General features: G+C 44.4%; 1 protein-coding gene across 2 annotated transcripts in view; it reads left to right on the forward strand.

Annotated features, from left to right (window-relative positions):
• The first annotated feature begins 2,483 nt into the window (after positions 1 to 2,483).
• LOC126531298 (uncharacterized) overlaps positions 2,484 to 23,005 on the forward strand; it is a 44,689-nt gene continuing 24,167 nt past the window's right edge. The window contains exons 1-2 of one of the 2 annotated variants that reach the window (XM_050178785.3): positions 2,484 to 2,709; positions 22,031 to 22,239. In XM_050178785.3, the coding sequence (XP_050034742.1) occupies positions 2,625 to 2,709; positions 22,031 to 22,239 (294 nt within the window). In that variant the 5' untranslated portion in view covers positions 2,484 to 2,624. Of the gene's footprint in view, positions 2,710 to 21,686; positions 22,240 to 23,005 lie in introns of those variants that run through there. The other variant, XM_055071091.2, reaches the window with a different exon arrangement.

A 23,005-nucleotide genomic window follows, 5' to 3' on the forward strand; every position in this document is an offset into this window, starting at 1 on the left:
TGCTTGCGGTAACTTCCCAAAATCGTGGACAGGAATGCGCGCGCAGCCGACCGTTTGGGGGAGATGGGTAAAGAGTTTGGCAATGGCGCCTGTGCACGTGGCCGCCCGTCGGAGATGCCGGCGCTGCTGGTATGCAGGCGGATAGGGGAGAGGGGGAAAGAGTGGCTTGTGTCGGCGTAGTGGCGTGCCGTATGACAACAAAAATGTACGATTTCGTAATGTATGCAGCCCATGTGTGCAGCCTAAACAGCTTCGCTGGTAACCTTTTGCCATATGAATGTTACGGCCACACGATTTTTTTCTTTTGTTTCGGATTTAAAGGATTGCGCCACTAGTGGGCTTCACTTAAACGTACCGCTCCTCTTGCGGTCCCCTGTATCAAATGCAATATGAGAAAGTACACAAACAACTCGCAGGAATAGGCATGCAAGTTAGCCACCTAAGGACGATGGCTAGCGCTCTCTGAACGACGATGGGCCACGTCGCGGCTGTTTTGGACGGTATAGCAAGCTTTCCTGTAAAAGTGAATAATTAAAGTTTAGTTAATGTAATTATGGTAATTATTCAGTTCAGCATTTTGATTTCGTGCAGAAATATTCGCCCCGTCATATGCTAATTTAGCTCAAGAGTTAGAATTGTTCTAGGCAATTTTTAAAAACTCTCTACTCCTTGCAGCTAAAGAAAAGCATATATACACACGCACCACACATATATATCATAAGAAGAGAACAAAAAAAGATACCAAGGACAAGATAGAGGAAATTACTTGTACTTACTAATCGAATTAAAGAAATGATATAGAATGCAACTGAAAATGGATAAAAAAGCAACTGGTCGCAGGTGGGGAACGATCCCACGTCTTTCATTTTCATTTCCATTATTACTTTACCATTTCTTTAGTTCACTTAGTAAGCACAAGTTATTTCCCCTGTGTTGTCCTTGGTAGCTTTGTTTGTTGGCTTCTTATGGTGTGATTACTAAAAATCGGGCCCCTTGGTTCTCTTTCTTCTCGTTCTCACACGCACGCACGCACGCACGCACGCACGCACGCACGCACGCACGCACGCACGCACGCACGCACGCACGCACGCACGCACGCACGCACGCACGCACGCACGCACGCACGCGCGCGCGCTTTCGCCCTCTCGCTCGGAAAACGCTACCCGTGCTGGGAGTCCGTGTTCTGCTCTAACGGTCTGTCCCAAATGCCGGTGATTAACAAACGCCTATATATTTATATATATATATATATATATATATATATATATATATATATATATATATATATATATATATATATATATATATATATATATATATATATATATATGTATATATATATACACACACACGTATATATATATATATATATATATATATATATATATACGTGTGTGTGTGTGTGTGTGTGTGTTTGTGAACTTCGCGAGGCACTCTGGGTGTGCAAACGACGTTCCGAAAGTAAGTTTCCTCTTTTTTTTTTTTTTTTTGAGGAAGATGGTACACCACGTGAAGCAAACAATTGCCGTAAGAATCCACGCCCGTTGCTGGTTAAATGACGGAAAGAGGGTCAGCTGAGGAAGAATGACACACGCGCAGAGAGCCGAAGAAGAGAGAGTAGCCACAGACCGGCCTTCCCTAGGTTATTCGAGTACAAATCACGACGGCAGACGGACGTGTGCTGACAACGTGGTCGCCAATGGAAGTGCGTGCTTTTATCCGGTATGAATGGACACCTGTCCTTTGCAGGGAAAGCCGCACTCTCGGGACATCCCTTCCAAAACAATGCTAAGGTGGAGCAGGCTGTGCGACAACTCCTTGCATCGCAGAGCACCGAGTTTTACCAGAGTGGTTTCTTCAAACCGATTGCAGGCTACGAAAAATGTCTCAATGTCGGTGGTGACTGTATGGGAAAATAGTGCAATGTGCATAGTTCAGGATATGCCATGGCGTATTTTTTTTTCTTTTGGGGGGGGGGGGGAGGCATTAAAGTTTTTGTGTGAAGATAAATGACGAAACTTGCTTTAGGAACGTCCCTCGTACTTTGCATTATAATAAATCAGTCAGCTATCTAGAGTTCTGGGCCGAAATCACAAGCTTTTTCTTCGTACGGGCTCTTTGCCCGCTGCCTTTTCCATTCATATTTCCGGTACCTGGATTGTCTTTAAAAGGATTGCTCTTACAATCCTGCCTTTTCGTGAACACCGGTCCTGGTCAGAGCAACTCCATTGAGGCAGAACAAACGTTAAGGCAAACTTTTCTTCCCTGGAGCATCGCGAACCTAACATTTCAACTCTAAACGTGCTCCAAGACTCGTTCAGCGCGAAACAGGAGCCTCACACAGCAGCGGTTCGAGATTCGCGGAGGTCGTGCTACTTGACCGGAGCGCACGCAGTACCCGTGGCCACCGTAGGGGTCGCGACGGGAGGATCCCGGAGCCCACCGCCGGCTGCGTCGACGGCACTCTCCGAAGAACCATCGGAGCTGGTGCGGGTTTCCCGCTCCGCTCGCTTTCTCGGGCACGGAGTTGCGGTGTCGTGCTTGCGCGTGTCGCACACTCGAGGATAAGCAAGGCGACGTCACGCCTTCGCGCGGTGTCGTGGTGCGCATTCGTGTACCGAGCGATGTGCGATCGCCTCCGATCCGGCAGCGTCGCGGCGCAGCTGCACTGGGCAGTGCTCGTGCTCTGTCGCGTCATCGGACTGGCCGGTGAGTGTGTTGCGAGCGCAGCTTTCGCGTGGTGCGAAGATAGAACACATGGTGCATGCCTACTGGTTTATTGGTAGATACTTCGATTTTTGTACACAGAACGGTGCGAAATACTGGCGAAAAAAAAAGGCGTAAGTAGGGCGGACGGACAGACATACACAACAGACAGACAGACACACAGACAGACACAACAGACAGACAGACAGACAGACAGACAGACAGACAGACAGACAGACAGACAGACAGACAGACAGACAGACAGACAGACAGACAGACAGACCAACATTTCTCGCTGTTTCAAGTATAGAGCGATCGAATACGAGTAAGTGGCTCATATCGAAGTGTTGTTATTGCAGATGCTTGCGAGAAGGATTGAAAGTTGTTTCTGGCGCTGAGCTGAGTTTGTAATTTATTTTAAGACAGGAGTCACTATATATTCGTTCATAAGAACTGTTTGTCGATGTACGGCCACATTGACTAAAAAATTACGCTTACACAAAGTGTGTGCGCCAGAGCCTGTGTATTTTTTTGCCTCAGCTTAGACTGACCAATAGGTATAAGTTGGATATGGTAAAAGTTACAAAAGACAGAACAGTCGCACTATTGTGCACCCTCTGGCGTCCAACTATGTCAGATTAGTGAAGCCATTTAAATATGCGCTCCTATGGAAGCCAGTAAAATCTATTTATTGTTTTGTTTATTATTACCCTCATGGACAAAGGCATTAAAGAGGGGAGTGGGTTACAGCAAATGAGAAAAGAAACAAATATAAGCAGTTAGAACGTATAAGTACAAAGGCTTCTGATTATACAGTTTTAGCTAGGGTTAACTACGTCATGATAAATGGGTAGCAAACTAGGATAGTAAAGCTGTAAATACAAAAGTACTTAGGTTACAACCATACAGTAAACAATAACAACAACAACAAAATGTGCTTCAATTACACAATGCTACCTAGAACTGCTCGTAATCTTTGGTTATCGTAAATGGATACAACTTCACCAGGAAGATGGTTCCATTCCGTGGATGGCGGCAGAACAAATGACTGCAAAAACGTTTTAGTGCGACATGATTCAAGACCAACCTTATAACGGTGGTCGAGTCGAGGCGGTACGTATTGTGGCTGAAAAATGAAAGCGTTGCGGAGTTGTTAAATGATGGTATAATTTATGAAAAAGGACTAAACGCGCGATTTCACAAGAAGAAAGTGGGGTAAGTGCATGGTTGGTTTTCATGGCAGACGCACTTGCAGTTCTGTTGTAATTACGTAAGAGGAAACGAACTGAATTATTTTCCACGAGTTCTAATGAATTAGTTTGTCAATGGCAGGATCCCAAACATCGCATGCACTTTCAAATTTCAGACGTATAAGGGTAGTATAAAAAGCATATTTAGGGATGAAGGGGCAGTTTAAAAGTTACGGCATAGGCAGCCAAGCATGCGGTTAGCATTGCGAATTACGTAGTCGGTATGAACATTCCAAGATAAATTATCAGAGATATGCACAAGTAGGTATTTATAAGAATGAACTAATTCCAAGGGAACATTATTTAGGAAATATGTAGGTATGCTGTTAGTTATTCGGGATACCCGCATTACTTTACATTTGCCAACGTTTAGTTCCATTAGCCAATGTTTGCACCAGCTTGCTACACTAATTAGATCAGACTGAAGGTGGTTAGCATCCTCTGCATTAGTTATTTCACGAAAGATAACACAATCATCAGCAAATAAGTGAATGTTAGATGATAGTGACGAAGGGAGGTCGTTAATTAAATGAGAAACAAGAGAGGCCCGAGTACTGAACCTTGAGGTACACCAGGAGTTACGCTTCAAAGTGTGGAGTTATGCCATTTGCAGTTACAAAATGAGAGCGATTGGATAGGAAGCATTCAACCCACTTCAGGATGTTAGTGTCAAGGTTCAACTGACTTAGTTTATAAAGTAGAAGTTTATGACAGACCTTATCAAATGCTTTAGCGAAGTCTAAAAAGATGCAATCTGCAAATGAACGACCTACAATGCGATGTAATTTGTGCGTAAAGATTGCAAGCTGAGTTTCACATGAAAATGTTTTTATAAATCCATGCTGGGCTGGTGTGAAAATTGCATTGGATTCCAGGAAGTTAACAAGATATTTGAAGAATGTTCGAGCAATTTAGAGCAAGTGCTTGAGAGAGAGATGGGGCGATAATTAGCTGTTAAATTTTTGTTACCTGATTTATGCAGTGGAACCACCTTCCCGATTTTCCTTTGGCTAGGTTGAATAGATGTATCCAGTGATTGCTGAAAAAGTTTTGTTAGTATTATTGAACAAACGGGCGTTGGTATTTTAAAGAAATTTTGAGTTAATAGAGTCGTAACCAGGCGATGAGTGCTGGTTCAGGGAATCAATTAGTTTCGCAACGCCAGCCGCATCCACGATCACTGGAGGCATAAACACATAACCGTACTGGCGCGTAGGATGTAGGCGGTCATTGTAGGGGACAGAAAAATTTTGCACAAATGCGTCATTAAGGGCGGCAGCGCACTGTTCCTTAGGTATAAGGATGCCCAATGTGTCTTCCAGTGTTAGGTGCTCATCATGCAAGGGTTACAACCCAAATTTTTTAACGTTAGTCTTTAACATTGATGGAAGTACGTTAGATAGAAAGTTAGATTTAGCATTCTTTAGTGCTGTTACGTACGTGTCGAATGCGGACTTATAAGCAGACCAGCGTGTGGCAGTTGGCGAGTGTTTTGCAGAGCGTCATAGGCGTTTTGTGCGGTTACATAGGCGCTTAACATGGGTATTGCACCAAGGAGCATCAGAATTGTAGGTAACGATGAGGAATGGAATGAACTTTTCAGTTAGTTCCTCAACTTGAGCTGCGAACATGTCCCAATTGTGCTGGAGCGAACGATTTTCAAAATTCGGTAGGAAAGCGTCGAGAAATGCAGGTAATTCGTTATTTATGGCGGTAAAGTTAGCTTTTTTTTGTAAATATGTATAGTTTTTATGATTTTATTTGGTTCGCGGGTGAAAGCGTTAATTGAAAATGCAAGTAGGCAGTGATCGCTTATACCAGGTAAGTGTGTAATCTCCGAGATTGTATCAGGGCGGGATGTCAAAATCGGGTCAAGGGGACTTGCAGAATTAGAAGCTACACGTGTAGGTTGTGTTACTAGTTGCGACAATGAAAAGACTGCGCACAATTATAAAAACTCCTTAGCTTGTGCCAAAAAGGAAGAGACTGAAGAAGGTTCATCTTTCCAGGTTACATTTGGAAGATCAAAATCGCCCAGAAGTAGGATGGGAAATAAAGGAAATTGCGTGCGCACAAGGTTCATACTGTCGTGTATGTCATGGAAAAACGTAGGTTGTGCAGAGGGTGAGGGATAGCGCACATCCATGATGAATTTTTTGTGACCAAGAGTTACGGAAACCCAGACAGCCTCTAGATGGTCGCTCGTACAGACAAGAGAAGACGAAATATCATTTCGAAATTGCCAAAAGGACGCCACCTCCTCGGCGCGCAGTACGATCGCAGCGACAAACACGAACTTGCACAGCACCGTGAAACACTTCTGCGTCAGTGACATGCGGAGGTAACCATGTTTCAGTAAGCACAATGATTTTTGCAGAACATGTGTCAATTGCAGAAGATAAAGAATCGTATTTGTTGGAGGTGCTTCTGACGTAACAATATAAAACTGAAACTTGAGTAAATGAAGAAAATAAACCACTGCCCCTCGCGCTTTCCCAGATCGGAGGACGTGGCAGAACAGGATATGCACGCGGGCATTATTATCACTACTTTGCTTGAGTTCTTCAATTTCATCTGAATTGGCGTTGTACATGTATGATTTCCCGTTCAGGATTAACTTATCATATCGCAATTTAAGAGGTTCAGAAGAGGCTTGGCTCTTACTGAATGCAATCAGTTTTCTTCGCGCGGTTCGTGTAGCAACAGAAAAATCTTCACTCGGATTGATGTTCTTATGCTTGAATTGGCTGCGCAGAGACGGTAGTTTTTCTTTGGTTTTGAAGTTCGCGAACTTCGCAATGACAATTCATTAGGCGCATACGAACCTCGGCGGTGCGCACGTTGAATTACATCTGCAGGAAGTGGTTCGGGAATACTACTAATTAATGTCGTTATATTCGACTCTGTTTGTTGCCATGTCTCATTATTATCAGGGAGACCATGGAAAATTAAATTGTTGAGGCGCGACCGATCTTCCGATTCATTTAAACGAGACTCAAAAAGATTATTCCGGGTGCGAACTTCGTCAATCGTTTTTGTCATGCTGGAAACTTTCAGGCTGGCAATATCAAGGTTTTTAGATTTTTCCTCTAGCGCGTCTAGCCTTTTCATAATGCCAGAAACTTTTGATTCAAGTGATTTTTGTCCGCTTCTTGTAGCCTTAACATCAGCAGTAATCGCGGCCTGGAACTTTAACGCTTGTAAGAAAAAAAAATTAAATTATGGGGTTTTACGTGCCAAAACCACTTTCTGATTATGAGGCACGCCGTAGTGCAGGACTCCGGAAATTTCGACCACCTGGGGTTCTTTAACGTGCACGTAAATCTAAGTACACGGATGTTTTCGCATTTCGCCCCCATCAAAATGCGGCCGCCATGGCCGGGATTCGATCCCGCGACCTCGTGCTCAGCAGCCTAACACCATAGCCACTGAGCAACCACGGCGGGTCGCTTGTAAGAGACGCGTATGCATGTCCTTTATGAGCTTGAAAATTATGCTCATCTGCTCAGAGGGGTCATCTGGCAAGGACTCAATGTCAAGCGGAGATTGAGAGCGAGTGTTAGGGCAAGGGTTAAAGTCAACGTCCCACGAGCACAACAAAAGAAATGCCATAGAAAAACACTCACAAGCGGTTTCACAGGACGCTCTTGGGCACGGGAGCAGAAGCAAACATGGGTCATCGCTTTTCTTAGCGTACAAATAAAAAGGAAGCACAAACCTGCGAAGTGAAACACAGTGATTCAGAACCATGCCAACAGTACTGCTCCCGTGCCCACTGAAGGCGGACGGGACAGGCGGGCTTTTTGTGCAGCTGACAGCAGGTGATGTCACCGATGAGCGTAAGGGGGAGCCAGGGGTGATTTGCGCAGATACAGTCATGTCAATCAACGGCGCAGCATCCAAGGTGCAACCGGGCAAGACCAGCTTGAAATGCTGAACATCGGAGGTAATGATGCCATGCGTTATGGTTGATAACCAAGCAAGCCAGGAGACAAGTAACGCCTGCGAAGTGAAAACATGGTGGTTGAGAGCCATGCCAACAATACTGCTCCCGTGCCCACTCAAGTGTGAGCGGAGGGTGACGGATAGCACACCCTGTTCAACTGAGCAATTTAACGAACGAATAAATGAATTCATCGATAAATATTTGTTATGAATATGATGATAGGGATACGTAGACGAATATGAGCAGGTAAATCAGTATCATTCATCGAAAAAAGGAGCCAAAAGTACACTTTTGAACACACACTACGTGCCAGCAGTAAAACTTTTCTCGCTGTCTTCAAGTCTGCGGTCTTGTTTTATTCGAGCAGCATTCACCAGCATTCACCAGCATTTATGACGCGCTGATGAATGTCCGAGAGCACATCCGAAGAAAAGAAACAACACAATTTTGTCTTCAGGGAGAGAACTCAAATTTCTTTTGTTAGTGGAACTGTTTATTTTTATTTGGGAACCCTTGCTGATAGGACACTTGTTGTCACGATTGGCAGTCTGCTGTTTTTACGCACAAAACTTCGTGTACGAAGCACTTCATGAACACAGGCCAACAACTATTTGCTCAAGTGTCGTGAATAAATGAGCATGTCTCGCTAAAATCGGAAGTTAGATGTAGCGGTGAGAAAGCGCGGGAAAATATGGTCGCCGGTGATATGCAAGCATCCCGAGACGACGTGAGGGAAGACACGGGGCTTAGTTCACAAAGTTTTTTTGTTTGTAAGCGATCTTTGACATTAACCGGACGCCCACAGTAATAACATGCCGTGCATCAGAGTTGGCAAGAATCTTGTGAATACGTGTCATTCATCGTGCGAATTTGCGAATCTGCATACTCACAAAACTCTTGCGCGAATTCAAACGTAGGGACTATTAAGAAGAGCATACTCCGGCCAATTGTGATGTTGGTGAAGGCAGCCGGCCGATGGCAAACAGCAAAAACGAAGGAAAGGCTCAGCGAAGTCGGCCCGATGTTTTTGACGGCAAAATCACGTGCAGAAGTTCTGGAGCTGCTGCGGACCGAAAGGTGGTTCGAAAACTGCCATAGGTCTTCGTTGCCACCAGATAAATGAGCAAGCAACATCTCGTAATGTTCCTTCTTTACATGACGTGCAGACAGAGCACTTGCCAATAATTACGCATCAATAATTTCGTATAGCTGTCCGGATTATCAAATGTACGAAAGCAACTTCGGCCCAAAACGAACCGAAGCGACGCTCATGCGCAGTTTTCCTTCCTTATTCCGTGCGCGCATCATACGCGCCATCGTTTGGTTCTCGTTTATACTTGCTCCTACGGCATCTTTCTTTGTGCGTGTGCGTGTGTATGTGCGTGTGTGTGTTCAGTCTATTCAGTGTTTCAAATATACCCTAAATATAGAAAGTAGGGAAGGCGGAATCTTTGTGAAAAAGTAAATACCGTCATCGAAAGCTCGGGTTTGCTTTCCTACTTTAATCGGGTGTAAAAGAAGCTGCCCGACCAACGGAGAAGTAACGTCATCGATGCCCGCTTTTGCCAAAAATGTTCTCGTGCTAGAACAATTCGTACGAGTAGGTGCCAGAGTATTGTGGTGTTGCACATAATATATAGCGAACGCGGACGGCGGTAACGGCAAGCAACTCTTACGAACGAAAAACTTTGCGTATAATATGCAATGCATGGCGGGTGGCGGCCATATCTGTTCTTACGAACAGCTGTAGCGTCAGAATTTTGTGAATACAGGATCTGTTTCCCATCAGAATGCGTTGTTCACATTCTCTGTAGGTCGTTGCCTTGGTGGCGATGCGCTACGAACAGCCAAATTTCCCGATGTCTGTTTTTTTTTCTTAGCGTAGCTCTCATGACTTACTTTACTAATTTCAGCGATAGTTGAATTGGCTACCATCCTTCCTACTCTCGACGTGATGGACCAATTTCACAACCCTGGTCCAAAAGAGAAAGACAAAAGCTGAGATGTCGCGCGATTGCAGTGTGCAAAAACGGAGCCGAGCTCTATAGCGGTCAGGGTGGATTAAGCTTTCGCTTTAAAATTGTGCTCCGTTCGTTTAATGTTCCTGTCCCTGGTGTGTATGTCGGCCCGTTGCACCTACTGAACGTGCATCTTTTTTGTTGGTTTGTTTGGTTCCTTGCTTGCTTGTTTGTTTGTTTGTTTGTTCTTTGTATGCCCCGCACAATGACTCAACTTCCGTATTGTGGGACTATGAGCACAGTTTTAGCAACCGTCGTGTGTACGGGAGCATTCAAAGTCAAGCGACAAGGTTAATAGAGTCCCTTTAACTCACGGGCGTGCAGTGCTTTGAGCGGGCGTTTAGAGAATCTCAGGTGGTCGAAGTGGATGCGCAACTCCCGCTCATCATATCTAGTGAGTTGCAAGTGGCAGTGAATCCTCGTAAACCCATATGGGAGTAAAACCTCGGAAAGGCTCGTAATTTAATTTCAGAAAATCTTTTACTACAACAAGGCAGTTTTCGTGTGTTTGGCAGTTTCATTGGCAGCGGGCGGCATTCCAGCTGCGCTAAGCATGTGCATCCGCGCGAGCGAAATTATATTAGCACTAACACAAACCCCGCATGGCTCCTGGCAGGTCAGAAAAAATCCTCAATATTATTCTTGATATAAATTTATCGTTTAACATAAATCCCATTGTGGAAACCAAGATCTCTACAAGGGCATTCAACGCAGGCGCGTCACAAGGCTTAGCTCGACATGCCGGACTTTGAAAAAGGCGTTAGCATAGGCTGATAGTTGGGCTGGATAGCTGAAACAATATACTTAATCTATAATGCCGTATGATGTCTATGATGTTGGATGAATGTATGATGTTGATGGCCGAAATGCATTAGTATCTCATGCTAAACTCATGCAGGTGTCTTACGACTTGTCTTCGGCTCCTTCCCCTTTTCTATTGTGTTCTCACGTAAGTTTACTCTATGATTAAAATGTTGCTAACTTGTTTACCTCCTTCCTTTCTATTTAAACATGTATTCTCCTCCTCGTTTGTACCAGCGACGTTGTCTTCCCACAACCGAGAACTATAACAAACAAAACAAACAAACAAACAAACAAACAAACAAACAAACAAACAAACAAACAAACAAACGAACGAACGAACGAACGAACGAACGAACGAACGAACGAACGAACGAACGAACGAACGAACGAACGAACGAACGAACGAACGAACGAACGAAAAGACACAAAATCAAAGAGTCAAGGAAACCGGAAAAAATACTAAACAGGCAAAAAAAAAAGAAAAACAAATTTCGGAGCTATAAACTGGCCAAACGAGCTGAGTTCAAGTCGCGACCCCGACAGCGGGCCTTAAACACAACGCCGCACAACCGTCGAATCACCTATGCGGAACGCCACGGTCTTCTATTCTTTTTCATTTGCCAAAAGTTCACTAGCGGGTCCCGAATATAGGACGGGTGCTCGCTTTGCCGTCTCTGAATCTTCGTTACCTCCTTATGTCCGGAGGTGCTCTTTCTTGCCCGACCCGAAAAAAACGTCGTGTCGCCTTGTTATGATGACTCGCATGTAGCGAGCGAGAAGCCCGTGACCCATGGCGATGCACTGATTGCGATCGTTGTTTGGAGTCTCTCTTGCCGCATACGCGCATAACTATCGCACGACACGAAGCCGCTGAACCAAGCGTCTCCGCAGAAAATACGTGCACCCCTCGGGCTCTGCCTAAGTCAGCACGTTCTTTCTATTTCTAGCAGGTCCTTAGACTGCCGCAGGCGCTCTTTTGCCGTCCTCTCGTAATGACTGCTTCGAAATGGTGGCTCCATTACGTGTTCGAGTTATAAATACGCATGATATATGGGCATCGAACATGCGGTTGAAAAGCGCAAGCAGACGTCAGCAACTTCTCTGGCTTTGTACTCATTTACTGCGACAGCGTCAGCCTCTTGCAGCAGTCATCGCCACCTTGTTGTTTTTGCTATTGTGTGTTGTCGCGCATATTTACAGTGGGGAATCGGCCACGAGACGGGTGGTTAAAAAGAAAAGGATAACAAGGACGAGGGGAATTAACAATTAGGAAGTTGCCACTTACAAATTAGAATTATAGGGCCGGGGAGAAAAAGTAGAAATCGAGACAAAATAACGCACAATGCTGAAATTAAGGAAAATAAATGATCTTTCGAGAACTGATCTATTAGGGCAATCGATTGTATTCCGTATTCTCAAGAATAGCTGGTTTCTTTCGATGCGAGGTGCGTTGCCTTCTTTTGCTACTTCATTCCTTGCAGTGACCTCCGAAATCCGCAACGACAGCAACCCGACTTTAAGCGTTGCGCAAAACACCTGCACACATCACTGAGCCCAAGCGTTGCGCGGGAGTTCAGAGGTTAGCCCGTCCGGAGCCCAACTGCGTACTACCGCTGGGGCATGCGCTCTATGCCCCAGTGGCGTTGGGGATGAAGGCTTTCATTTAAAGCGAATGTTTCCTTTCCTGCTTCTCCGGGGTTTCGCGTTCGTCGTGTTTTCCTCGCAGGATTTGCCACTGGGTGTATGCTGCCTCCTGCCTTGCGGTTAGTTACGATGTTTGCTTGTTTCCTTGCATTGAGCTTGAACCTTGTGCAGAATGCATACGCATTTGATCAGCGATTATACATATTTAGACGCAGCACACAAGCCAAACAGATTTAGAAGAGCACACACTGACAAATTAAGCAGGACACTGTTCTTGAGATAGCTGACTTGTTGCGGCAACATTGATATTCCCTATTTTGCATGCTAGAGGGATTTGTCACAATAAACGGTTCAAAGGAAGTACGCCTCTGGTGTCCCTTCACGATCAGAATATTTTCTAGAATATATCTAGGAGACCCCTGAGCGAAACGTACACGAACATAATTTTTCGTAAAAATTCACGCAACATTCGTAAACATTGCGAAAAAATTCGGAAGAATTGGCAGGTATGCTTAAGACGAGCTGATAAGCTAAAATAAAATGAAGAGAGCTGTCGAAAGCTGATGAGTCACATCGATAAAGGTTTCTCGACAGAGCATCTCTGAGTTGCTTGCGCTCGGCAGATCCTTTAAGACGGAGCCTCGAATTTGCCGTTGCGGACAACGAGGGTAACAAATGTTATTTATATAATTCACATAGCTAATTTGTACATTGTACTTGCAGCGTGTCACAGGAAATCCACTTAAGCGCGGTATTACAATTTCGTTCGCTCATTTCTCACACCAAGTCTGGGCATTTCGTCATTTCGCGTATTCAATTTCCGCAACGCACCGCGAACGGACTAGTCAAATTCCTCCCTCGCTGTGCACGCGCTCCCTCGCGGCTTGCATAAATGCGCAAATTAATTTTACGTTTTCTACCCGTTTCTTTCCGCGAGAACGCAGCGCGATCTTCGTATAGCATAAGAAAGAAGAAGAAAGAAACGGAAGCTCAAACGGAGGCAAAAAGCATGTCAGCGTGTCGCGAATCGCGATTTGTAAAACTAGCGCGCGGACTCACGCTCTCGCGCACACATCACGAGATGAGAGGATCCGCCGCGCCACTCCGAGTCCTCATTTGGCGGGAACAGAAAGCGTCAAATGAAAATAAAAGAAAGAAGAGTTAAAAGGCACGTCAATAAAACATATTGCCCCCCTTTTGCAGATAATCCCACTCTTCCCTCTTTGCGCGCGGAATTCGCATGAACACGCGCTGGCTTGGTGGTTGCTGCTTGCCGCTGCTGCGTTCAGCTGTGTATAGTAACGCCGTGCTTGGAATAACGCCGTATATATATATATATATATATATATATATATATATATATATATATATATATATATATATATATATATATATATATATATATATATATATATATATATATATATCACTCTCGCACTCTCGATCTGCTCTCCTTTCCTTCCAAAAAACAACACTCCCCCGGATTATCCAGTAGGTTTTCTTTAGATCTGCTACTATTGTCCGAGAAAATCGACATTAAAATTATTATTATCGCTGCTCGACAGGAAAGCGGCGGCCGGTTCTATTTTTATTTTCTCAATTGTCTTTTTTTGCGATGCAGACCGTCAAAGCATACATGAAAATATAACGTATACGCGTTGTATGTAAAGAAGTTGTGCCAGCGTTTTTTTTCCAATGTTTTTTTTTTTCACCGCCAAACACTGAACGATTCAGTAGATCTCATTAGTTGTCGGGGCCACAGTCGAACCGATAATGACGCCAACCACCCCAGGCACCCACGTCTTGGGGACTCAATGAGCCACTTATCTATTCTTGTAGACACAACATGTAGGACAGATGTGGCTTACTCACGATGAAAGGCACCCGAAAAATTAGTATTGATGTCACCACATCTCTACGAATGCAGTACGCAGGGTACAAGAAAGAAATACTAGTTAGTTGGGACGGAAAAGAACACAGGCACGGTGAGAAGCATCAAAACAAAATGTGTGTGCGTGTGTGCGTGTGTGGGCGTGCGTGTGCGTGTTTGTTAGCGAGTGTGCTGTTTTTCAATAAAGAGATGCAAGAAGCCCTAATCAGCTCTTCGATAATTTATGAGTGTCACGCCGCCAATGTGGGAGATGAAGATCTTTCCAGTCGTGCATCTTTGGCGTCTCGTCCCCACGCCTCACTGAGAACTTGCCACAGAGCGTTATTACGTTATTACATTAGCCAGTGACGTTGGACGTGTCATTGGAGCTGCTCAGAACGCCGGATCAAAAACTACAAGAAGCCCTCGTTGCCTGGGCCGAAAGAGAATAAATTTGTTAGTATGTGGCCTGCCAATCAAAGTAAGCCCTTACGAACGATAAACTTTGTGGATTAAACTCTTAATTGTAATCCAAAATCGTAGATACTGAAACAATGTGGCGTCATCGTCATCATCATACCGTTTTGCGCTTCATTTACAGCTAAAGTTTTGCCAGCTCGCTCAAGCACAAATTCTTTTGTGCTAGATTGCGGGAAGCCATTACTTCGTTGTTGATCACACATGAACGGATATCTGTATTTGTTACACGAGTATATGCGAAGTGACATGCGCAGCTATCTTTTGGGCTAAACTTGAGTCATATGCGATATAATGTAGGTGGCGTGAATGCTGATTTCTTTGTATTTTTATTCGGCGTATTTTCCAGACTGGAAGTAACATGCCCAACATTCCCCTTGAATCATATGCGATAGATCGTAGTGGCATGAGTGCTCTGTCTTGTTTTCGTTGTTGTTCTTTTTGTTTCTTGTTTTTTTTTCAGATGCAGCGCATGTTGCAGACTGTGTGAAAGTCCGTCGACCACGACTTTGCTAAAGGCATATCCGTGTCTCTGATTTTAAGCAAAATGAATTTCATGGCGTGCTTCGTCAATCCGGTGCTCTTAATTCAGCCGGATGGGAGAATTAACCTAAGCAGTGCAGCTACCATAAATTTCCAAAAGTGCACTGACATTTGTCATGCTTTTCTTTTGCAGCCTTCGCTTTGCACTTTAGTTCGCTTTCAGAGATGGCTTTTGCCACAAGCGCGACATTGGCTGGCTAAAACTTCTGAAAACATAAATTTGGACTGTTCATGCCAATTGGATATTGTTATCGTCACGTAAGAGGAATTCTTTCATTGTGGGTGTCTTACTAGGAGCGGCCATTTTTCATTTTTCATTTCGAGAGACCTCTTTGTACGCTTGTCAAGTTTGTCTTCCTTCTTTGAAACGAATATACGCGACAGGACAACATAATTGTTTGCTCCCATGTTACAGGATCTTGAATCGGGATTTTTTTTCATCTTTATCATTTATGGGGACGAGTAGTCGAACAAGCGATTAATGAAACTTCTTTTTTCGTCTACGTTGACAGCTAGAAAAGTGAAAGCGGGTGCTTAATTGTCATTTAACAAGGGCATTTTATGGGGTGTGTTTTTGTTTCTTCAGAGCTCATCATTTTACTTCGCGAGTCTTCATCACTTTTACGTATCGCTTTGACGTCTAGAAACACGCAATATTCATTTGTCTATGAACGTGTAATTTTTCACTTCTTCCGCTTGTCTGTTTATTTTTTCTTTCCCACATTGCAATAGAGCGTGTTCGAGTGAGGGAGTTCGAGAGAAACACGAAGTTAGCACTGCAGGCACTAAACATGGCTCAACGCTCGGAGGGAAAGAACGGGTAAGGAAAGATGTCAGTGCCAAGGCAGGAGAGGAGGGGAGAGATTAAGTGTAACGACTCAGGGTGTCAGAGACAAACGAGGTGTCTAGGTTTGGATAACAACGCAAAAATAAAGAACAGTGGGTCATACTTGTCGGTCTCGACAACGAAACTCTCGCCCTGAGAGTGTAAACACCCCTGTCTTCATCACCGCTTCCCTTCCACCCTCATCTCTCGCGGAGGCTTCACTCCTCGTTCTCCGTGCCTCGACGCGCTACAGCCGTCGTAACGGGCGTCTAAGTATCCGGGGTCCTTGCAATCCATCACCGCCGACGCGAGGTGGGAGGTAGGGGGGAAGGGTGATCGCACCGGAAAAAGCACGAGGCGAAGGACGTGTCGACAACGCTGGCGTTGTCGCTTTATTTGTCATTCGGAGGCTTTGAGGTGGCATCGTTCAGTGCCAACGCGAGCTTGGCCCTTGTCACAGTGTAACAATGTACCGACATTTTCCTCAGCGGGCGCTTTTGTGTGCGAGCGATTGTGGGATTCCATATGCCATAGAGTTCCCCACAAGTTTTAACCAAAGGAAATTCTGGCGCTATGGTCGTTCAGCTACAATGTGAACGATGGGTATGGTACGTGGATTTGTCTGATATTCGTGCTTGTAGCTTCAGAAATTCTTGCGTCGGTATTTATTACGCGTTATTTATTATGCTTCAGTAAAAAAGAAAAAAAGAAAAACTGGACTCAATTTCTTACCATCCCGTCGTCTTGCGAAATTGGTTAGAATACTTGTATCTACAGTCAAACGCCTGTACAATGAAGTGCTTAGGACCTCCAAAATTCTGCTGTAAAGGTCACGTCGTTGCGAAGGTTGCGCACCGTGCCTCTGAACTAGAGCCGACTAAGCACGTTAAAAAAAAAGAAAAAAAAAAAGAAAACTTTATTTAACATGAATTCAAGACAGGCTACTGAAATAAGTAACTAACTTTTTCGTGTGCACAGCTTGTTAACAGAAAGTGCGATTTACATGCTGTGGTTGCTTAGTAGCTTTGGTGTTGCCCTGCTAAGCAGGAGGTCGTGGGATCGAATCCTGTCCACGGCGGCCGCATTTCGATGGGGGCGAAATGCAAAAATACGCGTGTACTTAGATTTAGGTGCACGTTAAAAAACACCAGGCCATAAAAATTAATCTGGGGTCCCCCACTACGGCGTGCCTCATAATCAGATCGTGGTTTTGCCACGTAAAACCCCATCATTTTGTTTTTAAAGTGCGACTTTTGCCAACCATATCGCGCCGGATTCACGGCATGCTCCGCAGCGAAATGCAGGTGCTACCCAAAGTGAAGCTGCAGATTGTCGAATGCCGCTATCGTCTCCCTTGCCTTCGAAATCCTTGGTTCATTTACAGGATCCTTACCACTATTGTCTTCGTTGATATTCGCTTAGTTTCCAGCCTAGCTGGCGTTGGAGACGCTGTAGGTTGTCTGTTGCGATGACATCATCCCGTCGTCCTCAAGTGCGACGTATTCGTCAGCAGTCACACCCGCAGACGTGCTACAACAAGCAGCGTACGAGTTGATCTATTCGTGGAGCAGCGCAGCAGGACAACGGAACACTCAAGTGGGCGCCGCTAGTTCCTGCCATTAGCGCTAGCGCAGAGCGCTACTGGGTGAAGTCTGCGAAAGGCAGTGGGCGGCACTGCTACGTCGCGTTCGTTGTAAAGCAACAAATCATCGGTTGGGGACGCCTAAATTTCTTAGCTGTGCAGGCAAATTCGTTGTAGAAGCGTTCGTAACACATACGAAAGATTGGAATTCGGACGGCACATAATCAATCCTTCGCTATACAGATCATTTCACTGTAGAGGCGCTCGTTGTAGAGGCGTTCGACTGTACTCTTTCAGAATCAAATAGATATAAAAAAATGGACAGTTTCATCCAGTCTTTTGCCAAACGAAACGCACGCTCTCACCACTCCGAAAGACAACGGGACTTTAACTGCTGGACCAACGTGCTTGAACATTTCACGCAGAAACTCCTCTGGTAGTTGTCTAAGTATGCGTAAGCATTGTGCAAATTGCTCGTCTCCGCTCAGCCCGGTTTCATTATCAATGTTATGGAGCTTGATCCGACTAGTATAAACCCTTACCAACCTTCATCGGCCGTTCGCTTATCTAGTTCGATAGCGAACATGATAAGGTAAGTTAAATTAAGATAGAGTTCATTACAGCACTCGAACACACGACCATTGGTGTTAACTAAGGCGAGGTTAAGTAGGCACAGTTAATTAGGATATAGTACATTAGGGCACTCGAACCCTCGACCTTTGATGGAAGTCGAACCCATGACCTTCGGTGTTAATTAAGGTGAACTAAGGTGAATTTAGCGAAGCTGTCCTAAACCTCCACTACATTTCCTGAGTTGGGTATGCAGTGCTTTAGTGTAGGTTCGGATGCTTGTTTTGAATTTGTGATATATCGAAACGTACAGGTATGCTGTTCTATGTGTTGTACGGGTGATCTCAATGATGTATGCACTGTTCGCTTCCCACTTTGCTGAGCGCTTGTACCCTCTGCCTTACGTGGGTATGAACCATTGAACCTTTTGCTCGCTTATGGGGGTATGAACCATTCATTGTCTTACGTGACGGATAATGGGTTTCTCTCGCGCACCTATCAACAGATTAATTTGTTAGTAAGGACGAGTCTCTTTCGTTGTCTTGTATGCGTATGTTTCACTATGTATGTTTTGCGATTTGACGTACGGTATAACACTCTATGGATGCTGTCTTACACGAAAAGAGTTAATGCATATTTTCGTGTGGCAGTGCCGTTAGGCGTAAAACAAGTATTGTGTCGTATTGATGAATCTAGTATCCCCACTCCGGCTTACAGAGTTTCAAGGCTAGCAGCATTGTCCTAATAAATAAATAAATAAATAAATAAATAAATAAATAAATAAATAAATAAATAAATAAAAGCACTCCTAAATTTTTGAACAAAGCATATTTTTCTAAACGCAAGACGACAATAAGTTTCGACACACATTCTTAGTCATCGCTAATTGTTGCACTTATAACGCAACATATTCTTTAGAATGATCATTCTGAAAAGTCACAAAGCTGTTTGAAGACAGTAGGACGAAAATTAGGCAAATCATTGTGATATTCATCACTGACGTGCTGGCTGAACCATCACAGTTCCCACTACTGCACAAACTAGCACCAGATTTCCCTGCAACAATTTTTGTACCCGTATGAAACTGCATGGAATATGCGATATGTAGCGTTTGTTCGCAACCTCAGTCGAGTCTCGCGAGCACCGATAACTCGCGAGAAGGGCAGTGTAAGCAGGAAAACGAAATTTATTTATTTATTTATTTATTTATTTATTTATTTATTTATTTATTTATTATACCTCAAAGGCCCCAGAGATGGGGTATTACATGAGGGATGGGCTTTAACAAAACAGTGATTCGAGAGCAGCCTTGAAGTGATGAGTGTCGGAGTGGTGCGTGATGTCGGCAGACAGACCGTTCCAGTCCCTGGCGGTTTTCACAAAAAATGATCGTAGATGAGAGGTAGTCTGCGCCGGGGGAGGATACACGGCTTTGCTGTGGTTAATGCGGCTGGACTGACGATGAGCTGGTAATATAGCTTGAATGTGGAGTGGTGAATTATAGAATTTGTGAAAAAGACACAGTCTAGAAATAAGACGTCGCGATTCTAGATTAGTAAGACCGGCACGGGATTTTAGTTCAGACACGCTTGCATGATAAGAATATTCAGAGTAGATAAACCGGGCTGCACGGTTTTGAATTGATTCCAGTGTATTAGATAGGTTATGTTGATGAGGATCCCAGACAGAGCATGCATATTCTAACTTAGGGCGGACATATGTAACATAAGCTAACAATTTTACTGATGGGGGAGCAAGTCTTAGGTTCCGGCGGAGAAAACCGAGGGTTCGATTCGCGGCATTGGCTAAGTTAATGACATGATGTGACCAATTTAGGGTAGTTGAAAAGGTTATGCCGAGGTATTTATACGAGTCTACGGATGAGATTTCGGCGCCGTATATGGTGTATTTCCCTGATTGGTGATGCTGTCTGCGATGGAAAGAAACTAGCGAGGTTTTTTAATCAGAAGCAAGTGTGACCTAAAAAGGGGGATGAGTCCTAGTTTTGAGGGGATCTCTTAATCAATAAAAAGAAAGGAAAAGAAGAAAGGTACGTCCGACCGCAGACGTGCCGGTAAGCATAGAGGACTAAAGATAACAAGCCATCGGAATGTAATGTATCAACCAGTAGGATATCACGCAGCACTACATGAGACGTCATTTCAGTCAAATGACGTATGTAATGATGTATTCGCATACAACCTTACGCACACCATCCTGTGTACATAGGGTTGGACTAAGGATCCAAGTCAGACCCATCATCTTACCGAAGATAAACGAAAGACAGAGCGAGAGAGAAAACAATTATACGTACTTGGGATTGTGATTACAGATCCTTAAAATGATAACACTTCTGGAAGTACCATTCTCGCATTTTTCCCGTGTGAGGAAAAATACAACCAACTTTCGCCATATTGCGTAATCAAACCGCAATTTCCGACGAGGACGTTTTCCTTAAAACAGTTGCATTATTAATTTCGGTTGTCGCTAATTAAACCACTCATTTCAAAACGTTGCCCGCACATAGCACTTTCGAGCACTTGCTTAAAGAATATTTAAGAAAGGCACACACTTTTAACTTTGCACGCACAGAAGCCGTAGTAGCCCCCTCCCCTCACTGTCACAAAATTTGATCTTGGTAACTTATAGTTATTTCGGGACAATGGGCTAAATTTTGCGCCGTAACTGAGCCACACACTTTGAACTTTGGATGCACATGACGCCTAACCTGCCCCCTATTTTCATTAAATATAAACAAGGTGAACCGTTTAGTTCACCAAGGACACCGCGGCTTCTTCGTATAACCCATGAATATAGGGTGTCCAAGATAACGTTAGCCAATCTCTTCAACGAAAAATAAGATTGAAAAGACGCGATGCAAGTTACAGTGTTGGGTCGACCGACCTCCGATGACCGAAAAAATTGGGTTTTCTCATTGTATCTCGCACCGCGTTTTAAATATCATTTTCGTTTTGTTGAAGAGCTTGGATAACGTTTACTGGGACACACGGTATAAAGAAAAGTTGAGGGTTGAGTAATTGTTTGCGCCAATTATAATGAATCCAGAAATGTTACAATTTCGCCACACATTACACATAACATAGCCCCCAAATTCATGGCACGTTGAGTCATTTCTAGATAACTCTTATAGCTCGTTGAGACACGCATGATGTCCACCTATGCTACCGCTAGAGGTGTACTGACGAACTGCTCCGCTTCCTACAGAATCACGCAGTGAAACAACGACCACTACCTGAACAGCCCTACGACAAATGCATTTAAGTCATCAAGAGCCTTCTTCCGTTCGTAAAACGAACAGCTTTCTGGAAGCGTTCGGCCCTTCGCTTGCATTGAGATTCATCGTGGATCGTTCCCGCATAATTTTTTTCTCTCCATTGCGTTGCCTCATTTTGGTTACCATCGACGACTTAGCCCTCACCAAGTACTCTCTTGGTATGAACGGTCGATACTGTGGCGTGAGCTTTATGTCAGACAACACTGGGGTGTACAGTATGCCGGCTTCCCTCTTTCTAGTCGGTCTGCATCGCACGTCTCTTATTGAAATAAACACAAGCGCAGCGGTTTGAGTGAGTCGGTAATGCGTGGTTCTGTAAGTATGGTGTGTCAGAAACAAAAAAACAAATGTAGACATCGATACGGTGTACCTTTGCGTCTTCTTTCGCCAGTTCCTTTTTTTTTTTTTTACATCGACATCTACTTTGAACCTGGAAGAAAACTGAGCAGTCACTCACGTGCAATTTTTGATTCGCTTTCCTCTTGTTCCCTCTTCGCAGGGCTGAGCGAGGCTCTGCGACTAGTACGGCTCGATATGCCGGGTGTCGTGATTCGGGGCGAACCGCTGTGGCTGAACTGCTCCTTCGACCTCGAGTCGGACGAGCTGTACTCCGTGAAGTGGTACAAGAACAACCGGGAATTCTTTCGGTACCTGCCCAACGAAAGCCCGCCTGGACAAGCGTACAAACTGTCGGGCGTCTATGTGGACGTGAGTTGGAGTCGCTCTGTGAACGGGAAGATTTGCACGAACATAAAGGTAGCGCGAGGCTATACGAGAACCTGTGCGGCCTGCTCAGAAGCAAATCATCGCAGCAGAAAAAAAAATTAAATATAGAAATATACCTAAATAGAGCCTCGGCGCCAACGTTTAACGGTGGTAGCTCTTTCCCGCTGGGCTTTTACAACAAAATTAGTCTCGCCGACCGGTTCACCGCTGAGCTGTAGCTGGCTCATACTTTCCCGAAATTCAGCGGACAGTGTGTCTCTTTTTTTTTTAACAACATAAAAAGAAAGAAGATGTGTCGAAGATGATTGCTGATTGATCACAACGCACCGTCCTCTTTCATTTCGTGCTGTCGAACTAAGTGCCTGCTCAATTTCGGGCAAAAAAAAAAAAGAAAAATCAAACAGAAACTGTTGATTGTTTACAACTACGATCACGACTTCTCTCCTTCCACTATTCCAGACTCGCTTAATCTAACCTGTCTGTCTTGGCGTCGCCTCATGAGTCGTTAAAAACATTACGCTGCAACGTGAGTTGTTCCTGCCGCCTCTTAAAGACCTTCTTAACGTTCACAAAGGAATCATGATCTCGAAATTATCAGGAATGTAATCGTATATTATTAGTTGCGCTGGACAACATCTTTAAGTTCAGCTTCCTTGCCTGGAAATTTGGGCTCCGGTATTCTTTAAGTGATGGAACTCATTGCCTGCCACCCGATAAATTTGCATCCACACATAGCGACACGTAAAAA

This window comes from Dermacentor andersoni, chromosome 5 (assembly GCF_023375885.2).
Source record: "Dermacentor andersoni chromosome 5, qqDerAnde1_hic_scaffold, whole genome shotgun sequence".
In the NCBI taxonomy this organism is placed as follows: Eukaryota; Metazoa; Arthropoda; class Arachnida; order Ixodida; family Ixodidae; genus Dermacentor; species Dermacentor andersoni.